The following is a 22369-nucleotide window of genomic DNA, read 5'->3' as shown; positions in this document are numbered from 1 at the left end:
GGAACCTCCTTTTGAGGAGGGTCTCCCCAGATAAGATCTACCTCAGTCAGGTTTTCCCAGGCAAGCTATGCCCTGGTCTCAGGAGGAGGGTGTAATCAGTATCAAGTTTCCTTGGGGATGGAAACTTGCCAGTCTTCCCTGTGAAGCCTCTTGATTCTGTGCTTTTCCTGTCCCACCCAGAAGGTGGTGCTTGTCAGCCTGCAGCTCCCCACCAGCATGAAGTGGTGTGGTGCCTTTAATTCTCAGCAGACCCTGTCCCTTCTAGGGCCTGGTTGAAACAGAAGCTAAAATAGAAGGAAGGCTTAAGCTGTTTCTGTTTTCCAGTCCCTAGGGTCTGATTTTCTGAATGAGAGCTGCCACTTGTGCTGGGCCCAAACCCCCACCTTTACTCTTAAGGGAATTATCTCCTTCACCTGACTAGTAACTTTGTCTAGACATGCCTTAATTCCACCCTTGTCTGGTTCAGTGCTGACAATTGAAAATGTCTTAGGCTTCCTTAAATGGGTCTAAGAGTAGTTTAAAAAAATTCATTTTCAGAGCCAGTCCCAGCCCCCCAGGTTCACCAATTAAGATCCAGAGTTGGTATCTGGTTCTGTGTGCCTCTTTTCTTGGGGCACAGTCCTTTTCCGGTATTCTTAGTTCAGCTGACTTCAAAAGCCTCTGCTGTGTTTTTTTGTTTGTTTTCCTGACAGTCCCACCTCCTCTCTTTTGGGAGAGACCTCAGGGTTCCTTTCATGCTTGCTCTGGGTTTATCTGTGCTCAGAGCTCATATTCATCAGTCCAAATTTGTTAATTAAATCCACATTGGAGCTTCCTTGAGCTCTCCTTGCCTTGCTCCTAGTAGAGACTGTTCTTTTTCCCACAGGGAAGTATCTCCAAAACAGCATGCCATGCCAATGGGAGGGATGCCAGCCTCCACAGTTTGGGAAACTTATTTACAGTTCTGTGCTGTGATCTCAGCCTTTCCACCCATTCCAGACTGGTGTGAAACATGTGTCTGATCATGGATATCCCCCAGACAATTTTTCCAGATAAGTTTCTGGCTATTCACTAACTGCCCTAGAGGACTAACTAAATTCCATACCTCCTTATGCCACCATCTTGCCCTGCCTACATCTCACATATATGTGTGTGTGTGTGTGTGTGTATTATTTTGAAATTTTTTTATTGTGTAGTATAACATATATACAAAGCAAAGAAATTAAAAAAGCAATAGTTTTCAAAGCACTCTTCAACAAGTAGTTACAGACAGATCCCAGAGTTTGTCATGGGCTACCATACGATCCTCTCAGATTTTTCCTTCTAGCTACTCCAAATTATAGGAGGCTAGAAGCCTTAAACATTTTTTTATCATCACAATTGACATTTTTTGCGAAAAATAACATAAATTTCCAAGCACAGCACCACAGTTAGTTGTAGAATATATTTCAGAGTTTGACATGGGTTACCATTCCACAATTTTAGGTTTTTACTTCTAGCTGCTCTAAAATACTGAAGACTAAAAGAGATAACAATTTAATGATTCAGCATTCATATTCATTTGTTAAATCCTATCTTCTCTGTATAACTCCACCATCACCTTTCATTTTTCCATCCCTCTCTTTATGGTGTTTGGGCTATGGCCATTCTAAACTTTTTCATATTGGAAGGGTCTTTCAGTAATATGGGGTAGGGAGATGGAACTATCTGATAGTTCCATCTGGAGAGGTTGGGCTAGGTTTCAGGACCTATCTGGACAAGGGACCCATCCGGAGGTTGTAGGTTTCTGGAAAGTTACTCTAGTGCATGGAACCCTTGTGGAATCTTATACATTGCCCTAGGTGTTCTTTAGGATTGGCTGGAATGGTTCTGGTTGGGGTTTGGCAGGTTATGATGGGTAGCAAGGTCTAACTGAAGCTTACATAAGAGTAACCTCCAGAGTAGCCTCTCGACTCTATTTGAACTCTCTCTACCACTGATACTTTATTCGTTACATTTCTTTTCCCCCTTTTGGTCAGGATGAAATTGTTGATCCCACAGTGCCAGGTCTGGATTCATCCCTGGGAGTCATCTCCCACGTCGCCAGGGAGACTTTCACACCTAGATGTCATGTCCCATGTAGGGAGGTCACTTATTTTTTAGTGCATTGTTAGTCATCACCAGATTCAGATTTGTAAGAGTAGCAAGACCTATTCAACCTTATAGTTTCTTATCATGAAAATGTGTTCTTAAAAATTAAGAAAAAACAGTGAATTCAGATTTTAAAAGATAAACATCTAAAATAACTGTGGTCTCTTTTGGGTACTTATTTGAAGACCATCCAGGAAGAGAACTTTGAGAGCAAATCCTAAATCTTCATTACGTATCTTGCATATAAATTCTGTTGAAGATTTTCCCTGAAAGACCAAGATTAATAGGTTTCCAGGCAAGTCTAATTGATGTCCAACAGTCTTCTAAACTGTCGGCCCAAGTTAGGAAAAAGACAACATAAGTGAATACTCAAATTTTTATATGAAGAATCATAATTTTCAGTCATTTATCATAATTCTTCTGAGACAGAGGGACTTGGGGGTGTTGCAGAACCCAGGACTTGAAGTCCTGGCCCAGAATCCTGGTTCTACCACTTTATAGCCCTATAAAGGCAGATTGGCAATTTCTCTGAACTCAGTTTTCTCATCAGTAAAATGGAGTTTGTACCAGTTTCTTGGGAGAAGTAAAACACTGGGCCTAGATTTTATGTAGTCTAAAGGTTAGTTGCGAGTCCTTCCACCTTGCCTGCTCTTGATACCCGCCTCTTGCTTCAGGGTTAGTGTCTTTAGAAGAAAACTCCTGACCAAAGAAACTCGAGTTTGAGATGTAAAAGAGGTTAAAAATAGATTGTAGAAAATTTTAACTTGTTGGACTATCAATGAAGTCCTCTGTTTACAGATACATTCAGCTGCCACCACTGTCCTGGGGTGAATAATAGCAGGTAAAATTTGTTTTCTTATCCGTCACTCATTCATTCAGCATTTCAGTATTCATTTACTCCAACCTTATCTGCAGGCACTATAAGGGTACTGGGAATACAGATAAAGTAAGCAGAACCTGCCTTCAGGGGCTGACTGCTTAGTGGAAGGGCAGGTCACCAATAGGGACAAAACATTGTGTTGTAGACCCTGACCAAGGTAAGATCTACGAGCTCATGGGGATGGGCAAGTAGGCAAGAAGAGGATTTAGCCAGTGAAGAAGTGCTGAGGGTGCCAAAGTCATTAGAAGAGAGCACATGAGGAAGAGGGAGTGAGGGGAGGACAGGCACACATTGGGGAGCTATGAATAGTGTAGGGCTCTACTCCGTTAAGTGTCCCCAAACTAGTAGCAGAGGCGTCACCTGGGAGCATGTTAGAAATGCAGAACCTCAGGCACCACCCAAGCTTATTATCCCATAATCTGCATTTTAAGAAGTCCCCAAGGATATTTGTTAGCTCATTCAAGTTTGAGAAGCTCTGGTTTAGGGTCAGGGTACAAATTAGGAAATGAAGAGATGAGACCCTACAGGTAGGCAAGGACCAGGTCTCCAAGAGCCTTGAATGTCCTGCTGAAGGTGATGTACTGTTATTAAAGGTGTTGAAGCAAGGAGGTGATGCAATTAGATGGGCATTTTTAAAAGCAGACTCTTGCTGTCCCATGGAGAAGGGGTCAGCTGAGAGGAGGGTTAGGGCAGCCAGACACAGGCTGAAAGACTTGACAAAGCAGCAGTTGCAGTAGACCAAGCGAGAAATGAGGTGTGTTTGACCCAGAGCAAAAACAGAATAGGATAGAGAAGAGGACATGTGCTTGAGGGATACTTAAGGAAGTATTCCTGGCAGAAATTGGTGATAGTTGGATGTGGGGACATGGGAATAGAGGAATCAACAAGAACTCAGAGTTCTGGCCCCAAAATGAGGCCAATAGGGAGTGCCTTGCCCAGACTAAGGAAGAAAGAAGGGGGTGGGTCCCATTCAGACAAAAATGCCAGGAAGCACCTAGGTATTTCCTGCTGTTAGGAATCTGAGAGCCATCAGTAAGAGGTGACTGAAACCACAAGACCATCTCACAAGCATGGATGAAGAAGATAGATGATGAAGGGACCTTGGGAGATCTGAGCAGTTATGGGAAGAATGGGGAAAGGCAACTACAGAGAAATGATCTGAGGATTAAGAACAACTTCTGGCACCAAGGGAGGCATTTCATGGAGGAAGGAGCTGATGCTATGGAGGATTCAGTAAGGAGTGAGACCCCTCTTTTATAGGTAATGATTTTCAATTGGATGGTTACAATGATGGATTTTAGAATTGGAGTTGCAGGATTTCCTCTTCTGTGATGATAAGAATCACCTGGGAATATTATTAATCACTTAATAAGAATACAAATTCCTAACCCAATACATCAAAATCTCCAATGAAGGGGTCTGCAAGTATGTTAGTAAGCAGTTCAGGTGATTCTCATCACAGAGGTTTGGGAAACTATCTCAGAATCAGAGCTTCTCAAACTTTAACATGCATGAAAAATACCTGGGCATCTTACTGCAGGTGCTGATTCAGTGGGTTTGAGTGGGTTGAGATTCTGTAGTTCTAAGAAGCTCTCCCACGTGATGATCATGCTTTGGTCTAGGACACTAGGAAGAGCAAGGCTAGAGAAAATGCCCATTTCATTTGCAGATGAGGAAACAGGTTCTGAGCAGGTAAGCAGTGATCAAAGGTGGCCCAGCGTGTTGGGACAGAGCTAAAGTTTGTGGTACTTGATGGGGCCTCTCTGGATTGTGACTCTGTCAAGTACCTGTCATGTCCCCCCAGCAAGGTTATAAGTTTGTGAGATTAGTGAACATATCATTGCCTCACTTGGACATGTCTCTGGCCTACGTGCTTTTTTCCCCATGATGTTTCTCCCTTCCCATAATCCCCCCAGGATCACTCTGCTTTAGGGCGTGACCAACACTCCTACAAGGGAGCTGGAGGACTGTGGAAGAGAGCTTTACCTAAGTGAGACCCTTGCAGGTCACCATATTTTGCTGCCAAAATAGACAATTAGATTGACTGTAGGAAACAAAGGACCCAGTGTGTCCATATAGCAGCCTCGAGACAATCTCTAGAATTTACCAGGAAAGAAATTCCCTACATTCGTTAGGGAAACCAAAGGCTGTTGGCTAGAATGGAAATGATGGCGATGCCATTTCCCTTGGTTAGTTCTTTGGTGACTTTGAGGTCCAAGCAATGTGCCTTCTGGGCAAGAGCCAGGTCTGCTGGTCTTTTGACCCCTGGAGACTCTCCCCACTCCCTGAGGAACACTTTTTGAGTTTTAATCAGTTCAGACTTTTTTACGTCCTTTCCCACCATGAGTGCTGCTTCCTGATTGCTTTTTTTCTTTTGTGCAGGTGACAGCAGCGAGCACCCCCTGTTCTGTGTTGAATATTCCCCTTACTGCACCGTCTTTGCTCTCTCCCCTGCTACACAGTCCAACCCCAATTACTGCTGCCTCCTCCTGCCGCTATTGCCCACCACCTCCCCAGTGCCGCAGGACTCTACCTCCTGTCTCCCTCCGGTTACCTTTCCCTCCTTCACAAGCCCGACTTCCTTCTCTCCGGGCCCCGTGCCCCAGTCTCCAGCAGCGCTGTGCTACTTCCCCATCTCCACCCCTACTCCATCTGAGACCCCTGTACTGTGTGTGCCTGGCCCCAGAAGGCCCAGTAAAATTTACCTCATGTGGTAAGTCACCCTTGGCAAGGCACACAGCACAGTGGAATTAGGGAGTGGAAGGATGACTTCGGGCTTCCAGAAGGCATGTGGAAGGGCAGGGGGCCCAGGGCAATGCCATGGACAATACCAAGAGGTGTGATATGCAGGGAAGGAGGAAGACAAGACAGCTGCTGACACTTCTCTCGAGCCCAGCTACCTTCTAGCGCTAATGGAATGAATGACCAATAAAATCCCATCACCTCTTGAGACTCATTTGATTTCTTAACTCCTATATCTGGCATACTTTAGAACATAACCACCAGAAACTGAATAGACCCTTCTGTGTCTGATCATAACCTTGGCTGTGTGAATACACATGTGCCAAGTTCACCCTGAGAGGGTGGTACCAGGGCAGGTCATTCTGAAGGCGCACACTGGAACTGTAAACCCATTCAGTACCACACCAAGGAGGGACAAATTAAAGGGCTCAGTAGCTGTTTACATTCCCTTTCCTGCCTACTTATTAGGCACTACGTTCCCTGAAATCAAAAATCCCACCTCCTGGGTTCCAAAATAAAATATATTTATGGTACATAATTAAGCTTTAATTAAGATCCCTCTGGGTTTGTGAGGCAACAAACATTTCCAGCACCCTCAAATAGGCAAATAGATGTGGCCTATTATTTGTGACTGAGCAGAAAGCTGCCTATTACACCAAGGCAACATTGGTTCTTGCGGTTAAACTGAATTTCTTCCCATGTTCGGAAGCAATAAATTTTTTGAAAAGGCATCTCTTAGACAGTATCTTGGCACGTCTTAGGCACTCCTAGGCTCAGAGTTTTTATTTTCCTCCTTTTTCTTTTCAACTTTATCAAGAACCATGTTTGTATATGCCTAGTGATATGAGGAACTGAACAATTATCAAGCACATGGAGTTAACATGGGCAGGTAAATGGACTTAGTTCTCAATTGTCAAGATCTTCCATAAATGTGAAATTTCTACTGTTTCTTTCTTGGTCAAATTAAAAACTATTCAGTCATCAATTACAGTTCCCCAGCATTGCAAGATAACTGTGGCAGATACATTTTATCTAAGCAGCTAGTTGGTTTCCTTGTTGCTGGAGGCCCTGGAAGATATATCCAAAGTCTTCCCCAAATATACTGACAGCACTTCAGGATGTCGAATTACCTGGAGATGAAACTCCTGAACACAAACCCCTTTTCTGTGAGACAAAAGGCTTGTCCTTCTACCTGAAGAGTTATATTTTATGTTCCAGTGTAAATCTGACTTGGTCTTCCTGCAAACTGATACATGTAACACTGTGAGAATTCGTCTTAGGAACGCCCCAAAGGTCTGAAGTTTGGTTCATTTTGGTGTGTGGGTGAGGTGATAGGAATTTAGTACAGAAGCTGAGTGATACAAATGCTTGAATTCATGTACATGCAAATTATGCAGGCTAGTTCACCTAATTTGCAGCTGCTATTGCAGGTGGGGGAGAAAGGATATTTCCCAAGAGTTTGCGCTCCCTAGAATCTAAATGGTATCACAGGGAAGAATCCAATGGTGTAGCCAAAGTAGTTTATACTCTTCTTACTCATCCTCCCAAACCCTCAAATTATTGCACAACAAAGACACATGGGTCATTTGTTGAACAAATCATAATAAAGAGAGTTGCCATTTAAAAAAAAAAGAAAAGGTGTTAAAGACCGGAGCTACCCAGGAAAGAAGGTTGCTGGATAAGTTATTCTCAACCTGTGAGGCCTACACAACAATGAGCTTCTGATGAAATTCAGGTCTCTCACAGGGGTAACTTCAGACTTCCCATTATTGTTATACCTATTTTTACTACTGAAGGTAGAAGCAGCAACTACCATTTTGTAGCAACTACCATGCACGAGACACTGAGTTAGACCATTTGTGTATATTATTGCTAAACTTCACGATAGTCTGGTTTCATTATTAATGGGAAATTGATATTCCCATTTCACAGTCGCAGAAACTGAGGTTTACATTGCCAAAGTTTGGGAATTTAAATTCTGTGTGTACTAACAGGAGTGATCTTTACCACTATACCCTGGAAAAACAATCCTTAGTTGTTCAGCTTTGTTACTTTAATTTGCAGAAAACTTGATTAGAGAAGACATGAATTGTTTTTGGAAATCATTTAAGAGATCTGATGCTTTGAAGAAAGCTTTTTGAACAAGAAAACAAATAAAATAACCTATCTTATGCTGTCTGGGTGTTTTACACAACAAATGACTTGTTCTGGTTTGGAATTCCACATAGTTTCAGCTGAATGCATCATCTTGTGCCTTCCAAAGCATTACTAGGCAATTAGTATTTGCCCTACAGTGTGAAGCAACTCATACCCTGGGTTAGAGATGGTCCCCATTCTTACAGTAGTTGGAAAGAAAAGACAGATACACATTAAGCACTTTTAGAACATTTAAATGTCAAAGGCCATATGAATCCTGGCAGAAAGGATTCTGACCAAAGTAGAGTCAGGGTAGACTTAGTGGATATAAGACTGGAAACTGACCCGGCAGAGCCTGCTGGTTGGCCAGGCTGAATATAAAGACCCTGTGGATGGGAGGATGTTCAAGTGAGAGTGGTGGAGGTCTGTGGGCAGTGTGAAGCTCTGCTTCCTGGATGGTATAGGAAATTTTAATATTCTGCTGGGATCCCTGCTGGGAATTAAAGTGCAATCCTTGTAACTGGGACCTTTGGACCAGGTTCTGACTTCTGTCCTGGACTTGGCCTGAGCTCTAAGCCTGCCCCTTCCTTGGTCCTCCCTCTGTTTCCTTCTCAGTAAATAAGAATCCTGCTGCTTCCTACTCTGTCAGGTTGAAAAGGAGGTAGTTGTTGACTTTTCTGTGAGTTGGGAAGGGATGAGGCATCAGGAAGTCTTTCCAGCTTGTCAGATGGTGAGGGAGAAACCTCCAGATCTGAAGGATGCAACTCTTGGTCTCCCCACGGTCCCTTTGTGGCATGCCCCTTACTATAAAGCACTTGATCCCTCTCTCTAGTCTCAGCCCCTCTTGGTCAGTGAAATCACCCTACACCCTCCTAAGAATATATTCTCATGTTCCACTGAACTTCCACAGTCTTCTCTCTAGGCACGCCCATAACCTTTCTGGGCTCCACTGACTCTCCTTTGCTGAAATCTATACTAGTAGCTTCCCTGTGGAACATGATCATCTGTGTCTTGGGGCACAGAACCCATTACCTTCCCCTTCCATCAGGCAAGGTAGGTCATACCTAATCATTGTAGTAGACTAAGTTTCCTGGGCTGCCAAAGAGAACTTTCATTCCTTTTCTGAAACTGATTTATGCTCTGGAACGTAAATCCAGTGCATGTCTCCATGTGCCAAGAAAGACTGCTCTTTTACAGTTAGGAACCCTTCCCAGCTTTACCCCTGTTGCCTACTGGCTACATCTATTTATGAAATTTCTAACTGTCCTAAAGGGAATGAGCCAAGCAAATTCTCTTGGGGGATTAGGTCAGTTATTCACAATTTTACTACTTTGTGAACTCAAGAATTTGTGGGGATGCATATAAATTACTGAAACTGTTTCCCTAATTCATGTGAACTGGCTCTTAATACCTGTGAAGAGGAAACTTGAGATTATTCATACAAGTTAGCACCCTCACTCAAAATGTGAGTTTTTTTTTTCCTTATTCATTGGGAATTCAATCCACAGTAGTACTCCAGCTACTCTCTTTCTATATCAGCCAGTACAGTGGTGAGGAACACATAGGCTAGAAAAAAGGGTGTGGCCCCCAGATGCTTGGGACCTTTCTGTAAAACCATGTTAGCTGCTATTAAACAACCTGAAGCAACATGGAAGAACCCTGAAAGCATGATATTAAATAAACCAGACATAAAATGGCAAATATTGTTTAAAAGTCCACTTACATGAAATATCTAAAATAAGGAAATTCATAGAGACAAAGTAGATTAGAGGTTAGCAAGGGCCAGGGGGAGAGAGGAATGGGAAATTATTGCTTAATGGGTACAGGATTTCAGTTTGGGATGATGAAAACCCCAATAGCGATGATAGCAGCACAACACTGTGGATAAAATACCGTTAGATTTTACACTTTAAAAATAGTCAATATGAAAATAAGTGGTTAATCTGGGGAAGTTTGCTTCTTATATATGTTACCACAATAAAAATGGGTTTTAAATACAGAAAAATAAAATAACCCAAGGACATAAATATACAGGTAAAACAAATGTGATTCAAACTTGGATGACACTTGAGGAGCAGGACTGTTGTGAGTCCAAAGTGTACAAGACCCTTGACAGTGTTGCAAACAGACCTAACACACACCTGTGAATTGGAAGCTAGAAACTTCTTAGCAAAGACAAGACCTCTACAGTAACTCTACACTGCAGGTGTCACGGGTGCTCATTAATGGTAATAACTGCCCATGGGGAGACTGAGGCTGGGAGAGGTGAAGCAATTTGTCCAAGCTTTCATGGCTGCGAAGACAGTAGAACTAGATTTTGAATCTAGCTCTTCTTGGGCTCCCGGGTCCATTCTCTTACCTGCCTCCCCCACTGCGGGCCCTTTCAGCATTCCTTACACAGATGTTTTCCTGTAAAAAAAAAAATTATTATTGAAAAGATTTTGCACCTTTCAGCAGCCCAGGCACAGATTTTATCAAGGAAGAGGAGGCCAAACCTGGGGAGACTGACAGTCAGCCCAGAAATGCAGAGCCCAAAAGCGTCTGGGGACAGAAGCAGACAGAAATTGCAGCTGCTGGCAAAGGTGCCAGCTTTCAGGGGAGCAGGTAAGGACTCATAGCTCAGATAGGAGGGCTGATGTGTGCTGTTACCTGGTGAATTCTTTATGATTTTTAGACACTTGTGCTTTTGCATGAAGGATAGTGTACCTTAAAATGAGATGCTTAAAATGTTTTAAAAGGAAACCATTTGATCTAGTTCTTTGCTGCTAGAAAGACTGGTGACAAAAGAGGGAAAACAAAGTTTTTCTCTCCCATCGCTCAAAAAGCGTGACTAATGCACAGCTTTGAGTAGATGCCAGTGGAGAGGACATTTGGGTTGTAGGTGGGAGGGGAGAGGTGGAGGAACAGCCTGCGATGCTGGGGGAGGCCTCCTCTGACCAGAGGTCCCACCCACCTCCCAGGAGGGGAAGGTGGATGTCTGTGGGTAGCATGCTGCTCAGCTCCAGCAGAGATCGTCTCCCTTCTGATCCAGGGCAATCATAGTGCCAAGATTTTAATGTGTAAGAAATAACAAAGCAAATGCATGCTTTGTTTCACAATGCTGGTTTGATAGTGATAGCTCCTCTTTCTAAATTTTGGTCCTGAGCATTCATCCTAAGGCTATCTTCTAACCATGTCACTCTCTCCTGTAGTGGCAGGAAGGTAAGGAGGAGTAGGATCTAAAGAGCTCCCTCTAGGACTCAAGGAAAGTGACACTTCACAGCCAACTTTGCCATGGATCTGGTCTTTCCCCTTAGGAAAACCACTGAACGTCACATTCATTGCTACCAAGTGAACAAACAGTAGCCTTCATTTTTAAACGTGATACATACTCTGGCGGACACATACACGGTAGAGCATGGGAGTATTTAGACAGCTTGGAATTAGGGGTGATTAGAGCATATTCAATCTGTAACAACTAGATACCCACAGTGGCCCAAATTATCGAATGCTTTCTGTGGAGGGGCGTGTGAGCTTTAAGGCAGGCCTCAGCTCTAATTCCAGCTGCTGTTCTTCCTAGTAATGGAGTGTGCGGTGGTCAAGAAGCCGCTCTGGGTTACAGTTTCCTTGTCTTAAAATGAAGATGATGGTATCTTCCTGATTGCATTGTTGTAATAACTGAGTGTGATAATGTGCTGTCCAGCACCTGCACAGAGGTCCATATAGCAAGCATTCAACTATTGTTGGTCTCACTCTGGCTACTTCCCCAGTGGCCCTCAATGAACTCCCATGTGTAATTTGAAAGATGAAGTTCCCCATGCAGGAGATTTTCCTGGACCAACACACATGGCTCGGAAAATCCTCCATCTTCACCCAGAAGATGCCTTCCATTCTCCTGAGATTTGTTAAGAGTTTTTCCCAATTTTCTGTTGTACCTTGGGCTTATCTTCCCCCAATTAAATCATCATCACTCTCTTTAGCTCCTTTTCTTGTGTTCTAAAGTGGTTTCCATAAATTGGAATAGGAGCCAGATATTTGAAATATATCAATGGGAGCAAATGTGACTGAGGACTATATGGGGAAGTTCTTATAAGTTAAAAATAAGAAAAACATGAATACCTAGTAGAAAACAAGAGGATTATATACAATTTTACAGAAGAAGAAATACAGGTAGCTAATAAACATTTGGGGGGGAAATGTTCAATTTCACTGAATAACAAATGTAAATTTACGTTAGATGAATTTTGCCTACCATATTGGCTAAGCTCTTTAAAATACTACTCAATTCTGGCAGTAAAAATAGTAGCTTCTTCTGGGCACTGATGTGTCAGATGCTGGACTGAGCTCTTGACATGGATTGTTGGTGACACCTGCATGAGACAGTTGCTTTCATATTCTACCAATAGGGTGATTTGATACAAACTTTCTGGAAAGAAGTCTGGCCATGTTGTCAGAAGCCTTTAGAAAGTTCGTAACTTCTTGCCTAGCAATTCCACTTTTCCAAGGAAATGAGACATATAGTCAAATTCATATGAACAAGGATATTTATCACAGTGTAGTTTTTGACAGCAGAACCTCAAACAACCTACATGCCTAAAAATAGGGGAATAGTTAAAGAAGTTATGACACATTCATATAATATACACTTATAGTATAATTAATATGTTTTTAAAGAATAATGGCAAGAGATAATGCTCATAATAAAATGTTGAATGAAAGAAAGCAGGATATAAAGTTGAGTGGCCTATATACAAATATCCCAATTTTGTTTTTAAAAGAAATGTATCTCCAGATAATAAGCCCATGGGTTGAAAATGCAAATACCTTCAGGAAACAGGCAGATATAGCAGGTGAAATACACAATAAGGGCTGTGCCTGTAGTAAACCACAGTACCTGCTTCACCTAAAGATATTTAATTCATTTTAAAATGCTAACCCAAATCCTGTTGTAGAACGAAAGTAGCCAAGGGGTCTTGAGTTTGCAACTTACCCCTAAGTTCCAAAATAGTCACAATGGTCCTCTAAGTTGGGATTACAGGTGATCTTTACTTTCTTCATTATCCTGTTTTCCAAAATTTTATAATAAGCATAAACTCCTTTTATAATCAGGGGGAAAAGTTTAAAATATATGGATGTCAGAGTGTGAGAAATTATTGGCAAAGCACATGAAGTCCAGATGAAAGGCATAATCTTAGAGCAGATGGGTGCTTGCTCCAGCTTCCTCTCGTCTCGTTGCACCTAGAACTCCTGGAAATGGCAGCACTCTATGCACAGCTGGAGCCCATGCAGGGCCTCAGAAAGGCATTCAGCAGCATCTGTAGACCTGGTCTATGAATAGCACATCCCCAGCAAGCCAAATTGGGTGTTTATTCCCAGCCCTAGAGCTACTGAAATCTGCTCCCTATTTGATAGATGCAAGAAATAGGGTTAGAATATCATAAATATAGAATGGCACAGTCTGCCACGTTTGGGGAAGCATACACACACACACAACAGGGAAGCTCTGACTGAATATTTTAAAGGGAACGACAGTTGCAAAGACCAGGAAGGGTGGAGATGCATTCCCTGCAGCTGTTTCTAGGATCTGCTGGTTTCAGTGGGTCAAAGTGTAGGGACTTCTGGGAAATGATCATAAAATTCCTGTAGAGTTTCCCATTTGTTTTTCCAAAGCTGCCCTAGCTGACTCTTTGCCTGTTAGGTGTCTCCACCTTATTCAGACAAAAAGAGGTAAATTGACCCAGGAGTAGAAGGGGCAGTTCTCTACCATCTCTCCCAGAGACAGTGGGATTTGTATATCACGGGATGACCAGGTTCCAGCACTAATCTCTAGGCCCTTCATCAAATTCATGAAAAGTAATCAACCAGAGCTATACTTCTGACTCCTCCATTCCTTCCACCCCTACCCCCCAACCCTAAAAAACTGTTGTCAGGAGAATTCAGTTGGTCACAGAAGCATTTTTCCTCAAAATGCAGATCAGTCCAGTCCTGGATGGGCACACCAGCTTCACTCATATACACACACAGCTAAATGCTCAAAGCATCCCTGAATTGCTGATATGTTTCTTACTGTGGTTTAAAACCCAGGAGGGGCCTGCCAGGAGAGTTTAAGTGATTTCTAGAAGAGCTGATGAGTAAAGATTTGCATTGTGTTGCTGAGTGTCCCATGCAGTTAACAATAAAAGAGGCTTACAGAATATTAGGACATTAAAGACTTAACTGGGCTCCCTCTGTGAGGCACCTCAGCTAAAGTAAGTCATTATTGACTTGGCCCTTCACTAAGCCAAGGATTTGCATTTCACTCTTATCACACAGACTTGTCCAGACCCCGTGGAGTCCTGTCCACTCTACAAGGTGAACCCTTTTAGAAACTGAATGATAAGGATAAGCAGAGCATCATCAGATCCTGCAGAATGGCAGAGAGGGGAGGAAAGGGGGCAGGACAGATGTCATGAGGAAATAAAGTTAAGTGGAAACAGACGTACTTTCAGTTTAGTATCCACATTGAGGGGGTAAAAATCCCTCAACAGCACACACACACCACCATGAATTAAATTGATTCTGTTTTTCACAAGAAAATTCGAAGTTTCTTAAGGGATAACACAGGGCAGTAGCTAAGAATACAAACAGTCAAGAAGGCCTAGGTTCAAATGTCCACTCCACTTAATTAGAAATATGATCTTGGGTGTGTTTCTTGACCTCCCTAAGCCCTGGTCCCCTCTGTTATAATGTGGTGTGATCATGGTACCTATTTTATAGAGTTGTAAGACCTGCATGTATGTAATGTGGTTAGCCTGGTGCCTGACCTGGTGTAAGCCCTCAGTAAGTAGTACTTATTCACTGTTATTTTTATAAGGGCAATGTTTGACCAAATGATTTCACCAATGGAAGTTCTTGTTGACGTGGGCACTTTTCCTCTCTCCTCTCTCCTCTCTCCTCATACTTTAGATTCCTGAGAGAAAAAAAAATTCTATTATAGTCAGGTTACAAAGTGAATAGGGGCTGATAACAAAGAAGAGATAATGATTCCAGATTTATGATTGTTATTTGCACTAAACAGTAAGTGACCAAAATCATCCCTGTACCAGGGTACCAGCTTCTTCCCAATCTCCCTAGATAGATTGTACCTGTCTTAAGCTTTTGTAAAGCTGCATATGTAGCAGAGGTGCCATAAATATATGATGAATGAATTTGGATGAGAATGCATGGGTGGTCTTTGTAGAAGTCATTCCTAAGTGCTGGTTTTCCTTTTCAATAAATACTGGGATGAAAATTAGCATTTAGTCAATGCTTATCCATCATCAGCCCTGACTGGCCTGGAGCTGGACCAGTCTTCCTGAGGCTTCTGCAGAAAGAATGTGTATCCTCTGGGTCACTCCAAGTTTCCCCAGAGCCAGCCAGTGATCTCCAGGTGTACCAAGGGAAATTCAGAAGCAGTAAAATACAGCACACTACTGAGCCTCCTCTTGTACCTCCACCATTTTTTAACCACACGTATCTTCCTTTCCCAGGGCTTGTTTATTGCCTTAAGGGACCCTCACCTTGGTGATAGCGGTCTTTCATCCTTGGGACCTATAGTAGAATGATAAATTTGTCTTTTCTCAATGCAGATCCAGTAGCTCAACAAGAAGGCCCAATGTGGGCAAATGACACTAAGCTCAAGAGACCAATTCGAGAGAGAAGAAACTTGGTGCCATCCTCACAGCTGATGACAGCTGAGAACACTCGTGAGAGAGCCAGCAAAGGAGACTGGAATGCCCCTCCCCAGAGTGAACCACATATAGCTCTATCCCAGGCCTTCCAAGGAACAAATAATCCTCAAGTGCTAAGTGAGTCCTTAGGGCCATCACTCACATCCACTCCCAAGGGAGGACCAAGAAGGGCACCATTTAGGTTTAGAGATGAAGATTTTTATTCCATTTTATCATTGAATACTGGGAGAGAAAATGATGACAGTGAAGAGGAAACCAGCTTAGAGGAAGAACTTCTGTTGGTTGGTATGCACCCACCCTCTTCTCCTTCCATTCATAAAAAAAATCGATTTCTTGGGACATTGACCACTCAGGCAAAAAATAAAAACTTTGAAGAAGATCCTGAAAATCACAGAATTAATTCCTCAAGAAGAAGTGAGCTTAGTCATAGCTCATTAAGAATAAGTAAAGTAATGGAGCCAGTGACAGAGCAGCCTTCTGTCAGGCAAAAGATGTTCCAAGACCCTGGCCTGATTGATGGAGAGTCTGCCAAAGGGAATGACAGTGGGGATAATGAAAATGAGAACAAGGCCTTTCATTCATGGGACACCAAATCTGTACCCAGACAAAAGGGTGGTCTTAATGCTGAAAGTGTGTCTACAGATTGTACTTCTATGGCAGATAGGTCTGGCACCCATGATTATGAAAGAGATTGGCAAACCTATTTAAACACTTCTAGAAATTCTCTTGACTCCCTTCCTTCTGGTAGACCAACACTTCCGAGATCATCAATGAATTCCTCTTATTATGCTCCTGGATCATCATTACCTTCTGCTCTGAGAGGTGACACTCCAGTAGACTTGTCAGTGTCATCTACTTTAGTTCACAGTTCAGACTCAGAGGGAAACTCTAGGTTTAATGTTCGTCGACCACTGTCCCCCATTAGAAATAGGAATGCATTTGCCAATGCTGAAAACCACAGTTATTTTCCAGGAAACAGTATACATGAATTTGATGACAAGGGAGCAGAAGATATTACCTTCACAAGCCAGCCTCAGGGGGCTCCATTAAATCCAGAAGATCTCTTACCAAATCCTCAAGGTGACTTGTCCTCGGTGGATTCTTCCAGCTCCTCTCCATCAAGAATGAACTTCCAAGGCCACTTGTACATGTCTGAGTCCCTACAAGAAAATATACCTTATGCTTTCTTTGCAGTATCTGATTTCCCAAATCAAAATGATAATGAAAACAGAGTGGCAGCCTCTGGTTTCTTAGTTGAAAAGGAGGCCACTAAGATAAAAGCAGACCCTGAGAAACTCAAGAAATTGCAAGAAAGGTGAGGAATTTTCATAATTATATATATATTTCAAATTCCATTTGCCAATACTGAAATAAGCAGTGCTTTCATTGGAAGATCATAGGGATTTTAAATCATAGATAGGACCCTTCTTGACATTTTAATGATTGCTCATTTTAAGAAAAATTGTTTCTGTTTTGTTTCTCTTAAAATATATGTACATATAATGAAAAGCTCAATTTCTTCAGTATTCCCCCAGTTTTTTTTCATTGAATACCATAACCTTAAGAGAGGCAAGTTTGCCATATAAAAGGTTTTTTAACTGCTGCATGCAGCTAGCTCTTCTCACCGGCAATTAGGAACCAAGGTTTTTTTTGTTTGTTTTTTTTTACAGAAAGGTTGCTATCTTCCCAGAGAATGAACCACTCAGCAGTTGAAGTTCACAGCTCTCCCCTGTGGGACTTAGCTCAAATCCATCGGCAGTTCTAGAATTTGAACCTTCCAAACTAAAAAGCCATTCCCAAACAGTTATCATGGTTACTTCGGTTCTCTGAAGGGCTGTGCTGGGGTAACCATTGCTTCCGTTTTCTGTACTATTTCCCGTGCGTAAGAAAAAGAAATTCAGTCTTTTTTGAATTGTCCTTTTCTTTGCTCTTTTCTTTCTTGTAAGATGATTTGTGAGATATTTTATAGCTATGATATTTGATACTTTTAAAAGCCATCATTAAGTACCACACCAGGTGTTCTAGTTTGCTAGCTGCCAGAATGCAACATACCAGAAACGGAATGGCTTTTAAAAAGGGGAATGTAATAAATTGCTAGTTTACAGTTCTAAGGCCAAGAAAATGTTCCAATTAAAACAAGTCTATACAAATGTCCAATCTAAGGCATCCAGGGAAAGATACCTTGGTTCAAGAAGGCCAATGAAGTTCAGGGTTTCTTTCTCATATGAGAAGGCACATGGTGAACCGGGTCAGGGTTTCTCTCTTATCTGGAAAGGCATGTGGCGAACACAGCATCATCTGCTAGCTTTCTCTCCTGGCTTCCCTTCATGATGCTCCCCAGGAGGTGTTTTCCTTCTTCATTTCCAAAGGTCGCTGGCCAGTGAACTCTCTGCTTCTTGTGGCTATGTCATTCTGCTCTCTCCAAATCTCTAGCTTTCTCCAAAATGTTTCGTCTTTTATAGGATTGCAGTAAACTAGTCAAGACCCACCTGAATGGGTGGAGACATGTCTACACCTAATCCAGTTTAACAACCACTCTTGATTGAGTCACATCTCCAGGGAGATTATCTAATTACAGATTCAAACATACAATGCTGAATAGGAATTAGAAGAAATGGCTGGATTTATAAAATGGGATTAGGATTAAAACATAGCTTTTCTAGGGTACATATATCCTTTCAAACCAGCACGCCAGGATTCTACTATTTCATTTGTGATAGGTGTTTACCCTGATCTTGGCTGGCTGATCTGGAAATCGATTCTTTGAATGTGAGCACACTGTTTGTATGTTAGTATGGCTCATTTGGGCCATTAATTATCTATTGCTATTCATCTGTAAGTAGGAAAATTACATGGCCATGAATTGGAAATAAAAGGTAGAAAAATGAGACATAAGAATGTGTACTCTTATTTGCCTTTTATCCAATTCTCAGTAATGAAATAACGTTCTAATTAGCAGCATCTTTACTCCCTCATAATAAACAAGCTACCAGGAAACTAATCCATGATTAAGAGACAAGAGGCCGCACATCCATCCATCCTCATCTACCCACGAACACAACCTCAGATCCCTTTGTCAGGAGTGTGGACTTCACCATCCCAAGGTAATGCCTTTGGTCTAAAAATAATTGCTTTTAAAAGGCATCCACTTCTAGGCATGTTAATGCATTAAACAGCTAGTATTTGTGTACTTCTTAGCATAAGAGACATTTTTTCCCCTAAACTTTAAGCTCTTCCTGCTTTTTCAAATATGGTCATTTTAGGAAATATTTAAAACAGATTTAAATTAAAAACCACCTGTAACCTCACCATCCAGAGATAAGCACTGTTAAAAACTTTGTTTCCAGCCTTTTTCTTTGCAAATAAATGCAATTTTTAGGAAACATTGGCTAATGTTTTGTAATGTGCTTTAATATTTTAAACCCATTTCCCAATGTCATTTATATTCTTCTAAAATTTTCCCTTGGTTAGTTACTTTAATATAAAATATGCTGTATATACAAATAAGTATTTAATATATGCTTTAAAGAATTAAAACAAATAAAGAGATATCCCTGTGCCTACCTTCCTGCTTCTTAGAAAATTATTGATGCTTTGGAGTCCTTCACAGACCCTATAGCCTCACCTTCCCTACAACTCGTGTCCCCCTACTACCTTATCCAACCTCCCATACCCCAGCCCCAACTCCCAGAGAGAAATTTCCTTAGTTTGGGTTTTGTTGTGCTTGGGGACTTTTTGCTTTATTGTTTTTACCATGTGTATATATGTACCCCTGAACAATAGATTGCATAGTTATGTGTTTTTGAACCCCCTAGAAATGGAATCATACCTCTGTATTCTTATGTGACTTTGCTCTTTCCCCTTACGTTGTTGGTGAGATGCATCTTGTTAATATCTCTGCCTTTAGTTCACTGACTTCCATGCATTGTAAAGTATTCTGTTGCATGAATACACCACAGTTTAGCCATTCTCCTATAGATGGACATTTGGGATCTTACTGTTTTCTGCCAACAGTGCTCCATGAATATTCTTGTAGATGTCTCCTGGTGCATGTGGGCAATAATTCTTTGGGACATTTATCTACTAATTAGTATAGTATATTCCACTGTACTAAATAATGCCGGTTTGTTGTCCCACCTGTAATATATAATGTACATTCTTGTATCGCTTGGCTTTTCAGATTTTTCCTGGTCTGAATGAAGTAAAGGATCTTTTTGTGGCCTTAAATGGCATTTCCATGACTACTAATGAGATTACACATCTTTTAAATGTTAAATGACCATTTGTCATTTCCTCTCTGTGAAATGCTTATTTTTTGGGGGGGGAGGGTCCATTTGCTTTTAAAATCGTTTTCTTTTCATTATTTATTTTAGGAGTCCTTTATATATTCTGGAAGTACTAATCTAATCCTTTGCAACCTGCATGCCAATCTGTCTCCATGAATTTGCATATTTTCTGATACTCTCCTAGTAGCCAGAATAGAGCCCAAATCTAACATCCTAAATCTATAACAATCTTGTTTGCTTTGATCTCAACTTACCTTCAAAAGTATACATGAACTGTGTTCCTATTACCCCCACCCTCCCCTACCTTCATTTAGTTAAAGGTATTGGCATTATCTTTCCTCAATTTGTAGTTTCTCTTTTTCTTTATGAAGTCTTTTGATGAAAATAAACTATTTTATGGTAGTTGGGTGGTTAATTTCTTGTGTCAGCTTGGCTAGGTTATGGTGTCCAGTTGTTGACTGTCACTGTGAGGGTATTTCATGGTCATATAAGCCAATTCCTATATAAATATCTTAATATTTATGTATATAGAATATATATATTCTGTCAGTACTGTTTCTCTGGAGAACATTGACTAATACAGTAATTAAATATACCAATCTTATTCTTTATGGATTTTGATTTACATTTTTTCTTTTTTTTTGTTTTTTTTTTAACATGGGCAGGCACCGGGAATCGAACCCGGGTCCTCTGGCATGGCAGGCAAGCATTCTTGCCTGCTAAGCCACTGTGGCCTGCCCTACATCTTTTCTCGATTAGGAAATCCTTCCCTACATAAGATCATTATGATATTCTTACTCTTTTTGTCTAAATTTTAGCTTTACTTTACACATTTAGGACTTAATGTCAAATGGAATTTGGACTTAAATGTTAAGTGATTTTTTTTAATGTGGTATGATATGTTTTAGTTTCTTCATTGCTAAAGCAAATACCATGCAATGGGCTGGCTTAATCAATGGTATTTATTGGGTCACAGTTTTAAGGCTAGGGGAAGTCCAAATCAAGGGGTCATCAAAGCAATGCTTTCTTCCCAAAGGCTGGGATTCTGGGACTGACTGCCAGTGATCCTTGGTCCTTGGCACCTCTGTCACACAGCAACGCACTTGGTGGCCTCTCCTGGCCTCTTTGTTCTCTTCTAGGTTCCATTGACTTTCAGCTTCGTGCTTCTTTGGCTTTCTCTCTCTCTGAATTTCATTTCTGCTTATAAAGAACTCCAGAAATAGGGTTAAGACCCATTTTAATTGGGTCGGGTCACACCTTAGCTGAAGTAAACCTCATCAAAAGTCCTACTTGCAATGGGTTCAAACTCATAGGAATGCTTTTTGTCTTTCCCTAATCCAATACACCATCTTAAATGTAGTAAGTCTTGATAACTAAGGGCACAAAGCCTTCCTTCCCACTTTGTTCTTTAGAGTCCATGACTATATATATTTAAGAATCAGCTTCCTGGGATTCTTATTGGAATTTCATTGATCTATAGATAATTGGGGGAAGAAATGACAGCTATTGAGCTTTTCATCCATAAACATGGTATATCTCTCCATTTGTTCATGTCTTCTTTAACGCCTTTCTGTGTAGTTTTGTGATTTTCTTTATAAAAGACTTGCACATCTTTTTGTTTCATTTATCCCTAGGAACTTTGTTGTTGTTTGCTATTGCAAACATTATTGTCAATTATAGTTTAATTATTTGTTGCTGATGTACAGAAATGTAATTGACTATATATTGTCTTTATGTTCCTGTCAATCCTTCTTATTAATTCTAATATTTTGTCTGTATATAGCTTGAGGTTTTTACAGTTGAAAATCATTTCAACTGTAAAAATAGCAATTTGCTTTTTTCCTTTCCAAATCATATACATTTTGATTCTTTTCTTATAGTATTACATAATTTTTTAATAATGGATCTATTGTGATTTGATCAGTCTCCTTTTTGAGCATGTCTACAATTATTTTATTTATTTATTTATCTATCTGCATGTGCAGGCACCGGGAAACAAACCCAGGGCTCCAGCATGGCAGGTAAGAACTCTGCCTGCTGAGCCCCTGTGGCCCGCCCTGAACATGTCTATAATTAATTTTAAAACTTCTTAAATGTGTAATTGCTGATGAAAGAAAATTTACATTTGTAAGGTTTTTAATGTAGTGTCAAATTGCTCTTCAGGAAAGTCTTATACATTTGCTGTCTCACCATCATTTTATGAGAGTCCTGTTTCTCTACTCCCTTGCTAGGTCCAGAGATTTCCATTCTTTTTAATGTTTGTCAAATGTTTTTAAACTGACCATGTCAGTTTAATTTGGTTATTTGCTATTGTTGTTTTTGCTTATTAACGATGTTGAACTTTTTCCGTGTTTATTCTTAATTTGTATATTTTCAGTTGTAATTGCCTGATCATGTCCCTTGTCCATTTTTCTATTGGGATACTTAGTTGTTTTTTTTTTATACTGGGATATATAAGCATTCTTTATATAAAATGAATAGTAACCCTTTGTTAAATATTGTGCAAATTTTTTTTACATTTCACATTT

General features: G+C 40.9%; 1 protein-coding gene and 1 long non-coding RNA gene across 32 annotated transcripts in view; one reads left to right on the top strand and one right to left on the bottom strand.

Annotated features, from left to right (window-relative positions):
- The window catches only part of MARCHF10 (membrane associated ring-CH-type finger 10), a 90620-nt gene that overhangs the window by 36655 nt on the left and 31596 nt on the right, over positions 1-22369 (top strand). For 15 of the 23 annotated variants that reach the window (XM_077163498.1, XM_077163502.1, XM_077163503.1 and 12 more), the window contains 2 exons: positions 10322-10471; positions 15454-16870. The exons of 1 other annotated variant lie outside the window; for it this stretch is intronic. In XM_077163498.1, the coding sequence (XP_077019613.1) occupies positions 10322-10471; positions 15454-16870 (1567 nt within the window). Of the gene's footprint in view, positions 1-5371; positions 5940-10321; positions 10472-15453; positions 16871-17225; positions 17440-22369 lie in introns of those variants that run through there. 7 more of the 23 variants (XM_077163504.1, XM_077163493.1, XM_077163497.1 and 4 more) reach the window with 4 other exon arrangements.
- Positions 1-22369, bottom strand: part of LOC143686975 (uncharacterized) — a 67627-nt gene that overhangs the window by 18455 nt on the left and 26803 nt on the right. The window contains exons 3-6 of one of the 9 annotated variants that reach the window (XR_013177345.1): positions 16574-16715; positions 12837-14795; positions 10227-10276; positions 8298-8360 (exon numbers count right to left, since the gene is read on the bottom strand). This is a non-coding gene — a long non-coding RNA (uncharacterized LOC143686975). Of the gene's footprint in view, positions 1-8297; positions 8361-8553; positions 10277-12836; positions 14796-16573; positions 16716-22369 lie in introns of those variants that run through there. The other 8 variants (XR_013177344.1, XR_013177350.1, XR_013177349.1 and 5 more) reach the window with 8 other exon arrangements.

This window comes from Tamandua tetradactyla, chromosome 6 (assembly GCF_023851605.1).
Source record: "Tamandua tetradactyla isolate mTamTet1 chromosome 6, mTamTet1.pri, whole genome shotgun sequence".
Taxonomy (NCBI): Eukaryota; Metazoa; Chordata; class Mammalia; order Pilosa; family Myrmecophagidae; genus Tamandua; species Tamandua tetradactyla.
Note: the sequence above shows the minus strand (reverse complement) of the source record. Positions and strands in the feature narration are given on the sequence as shown.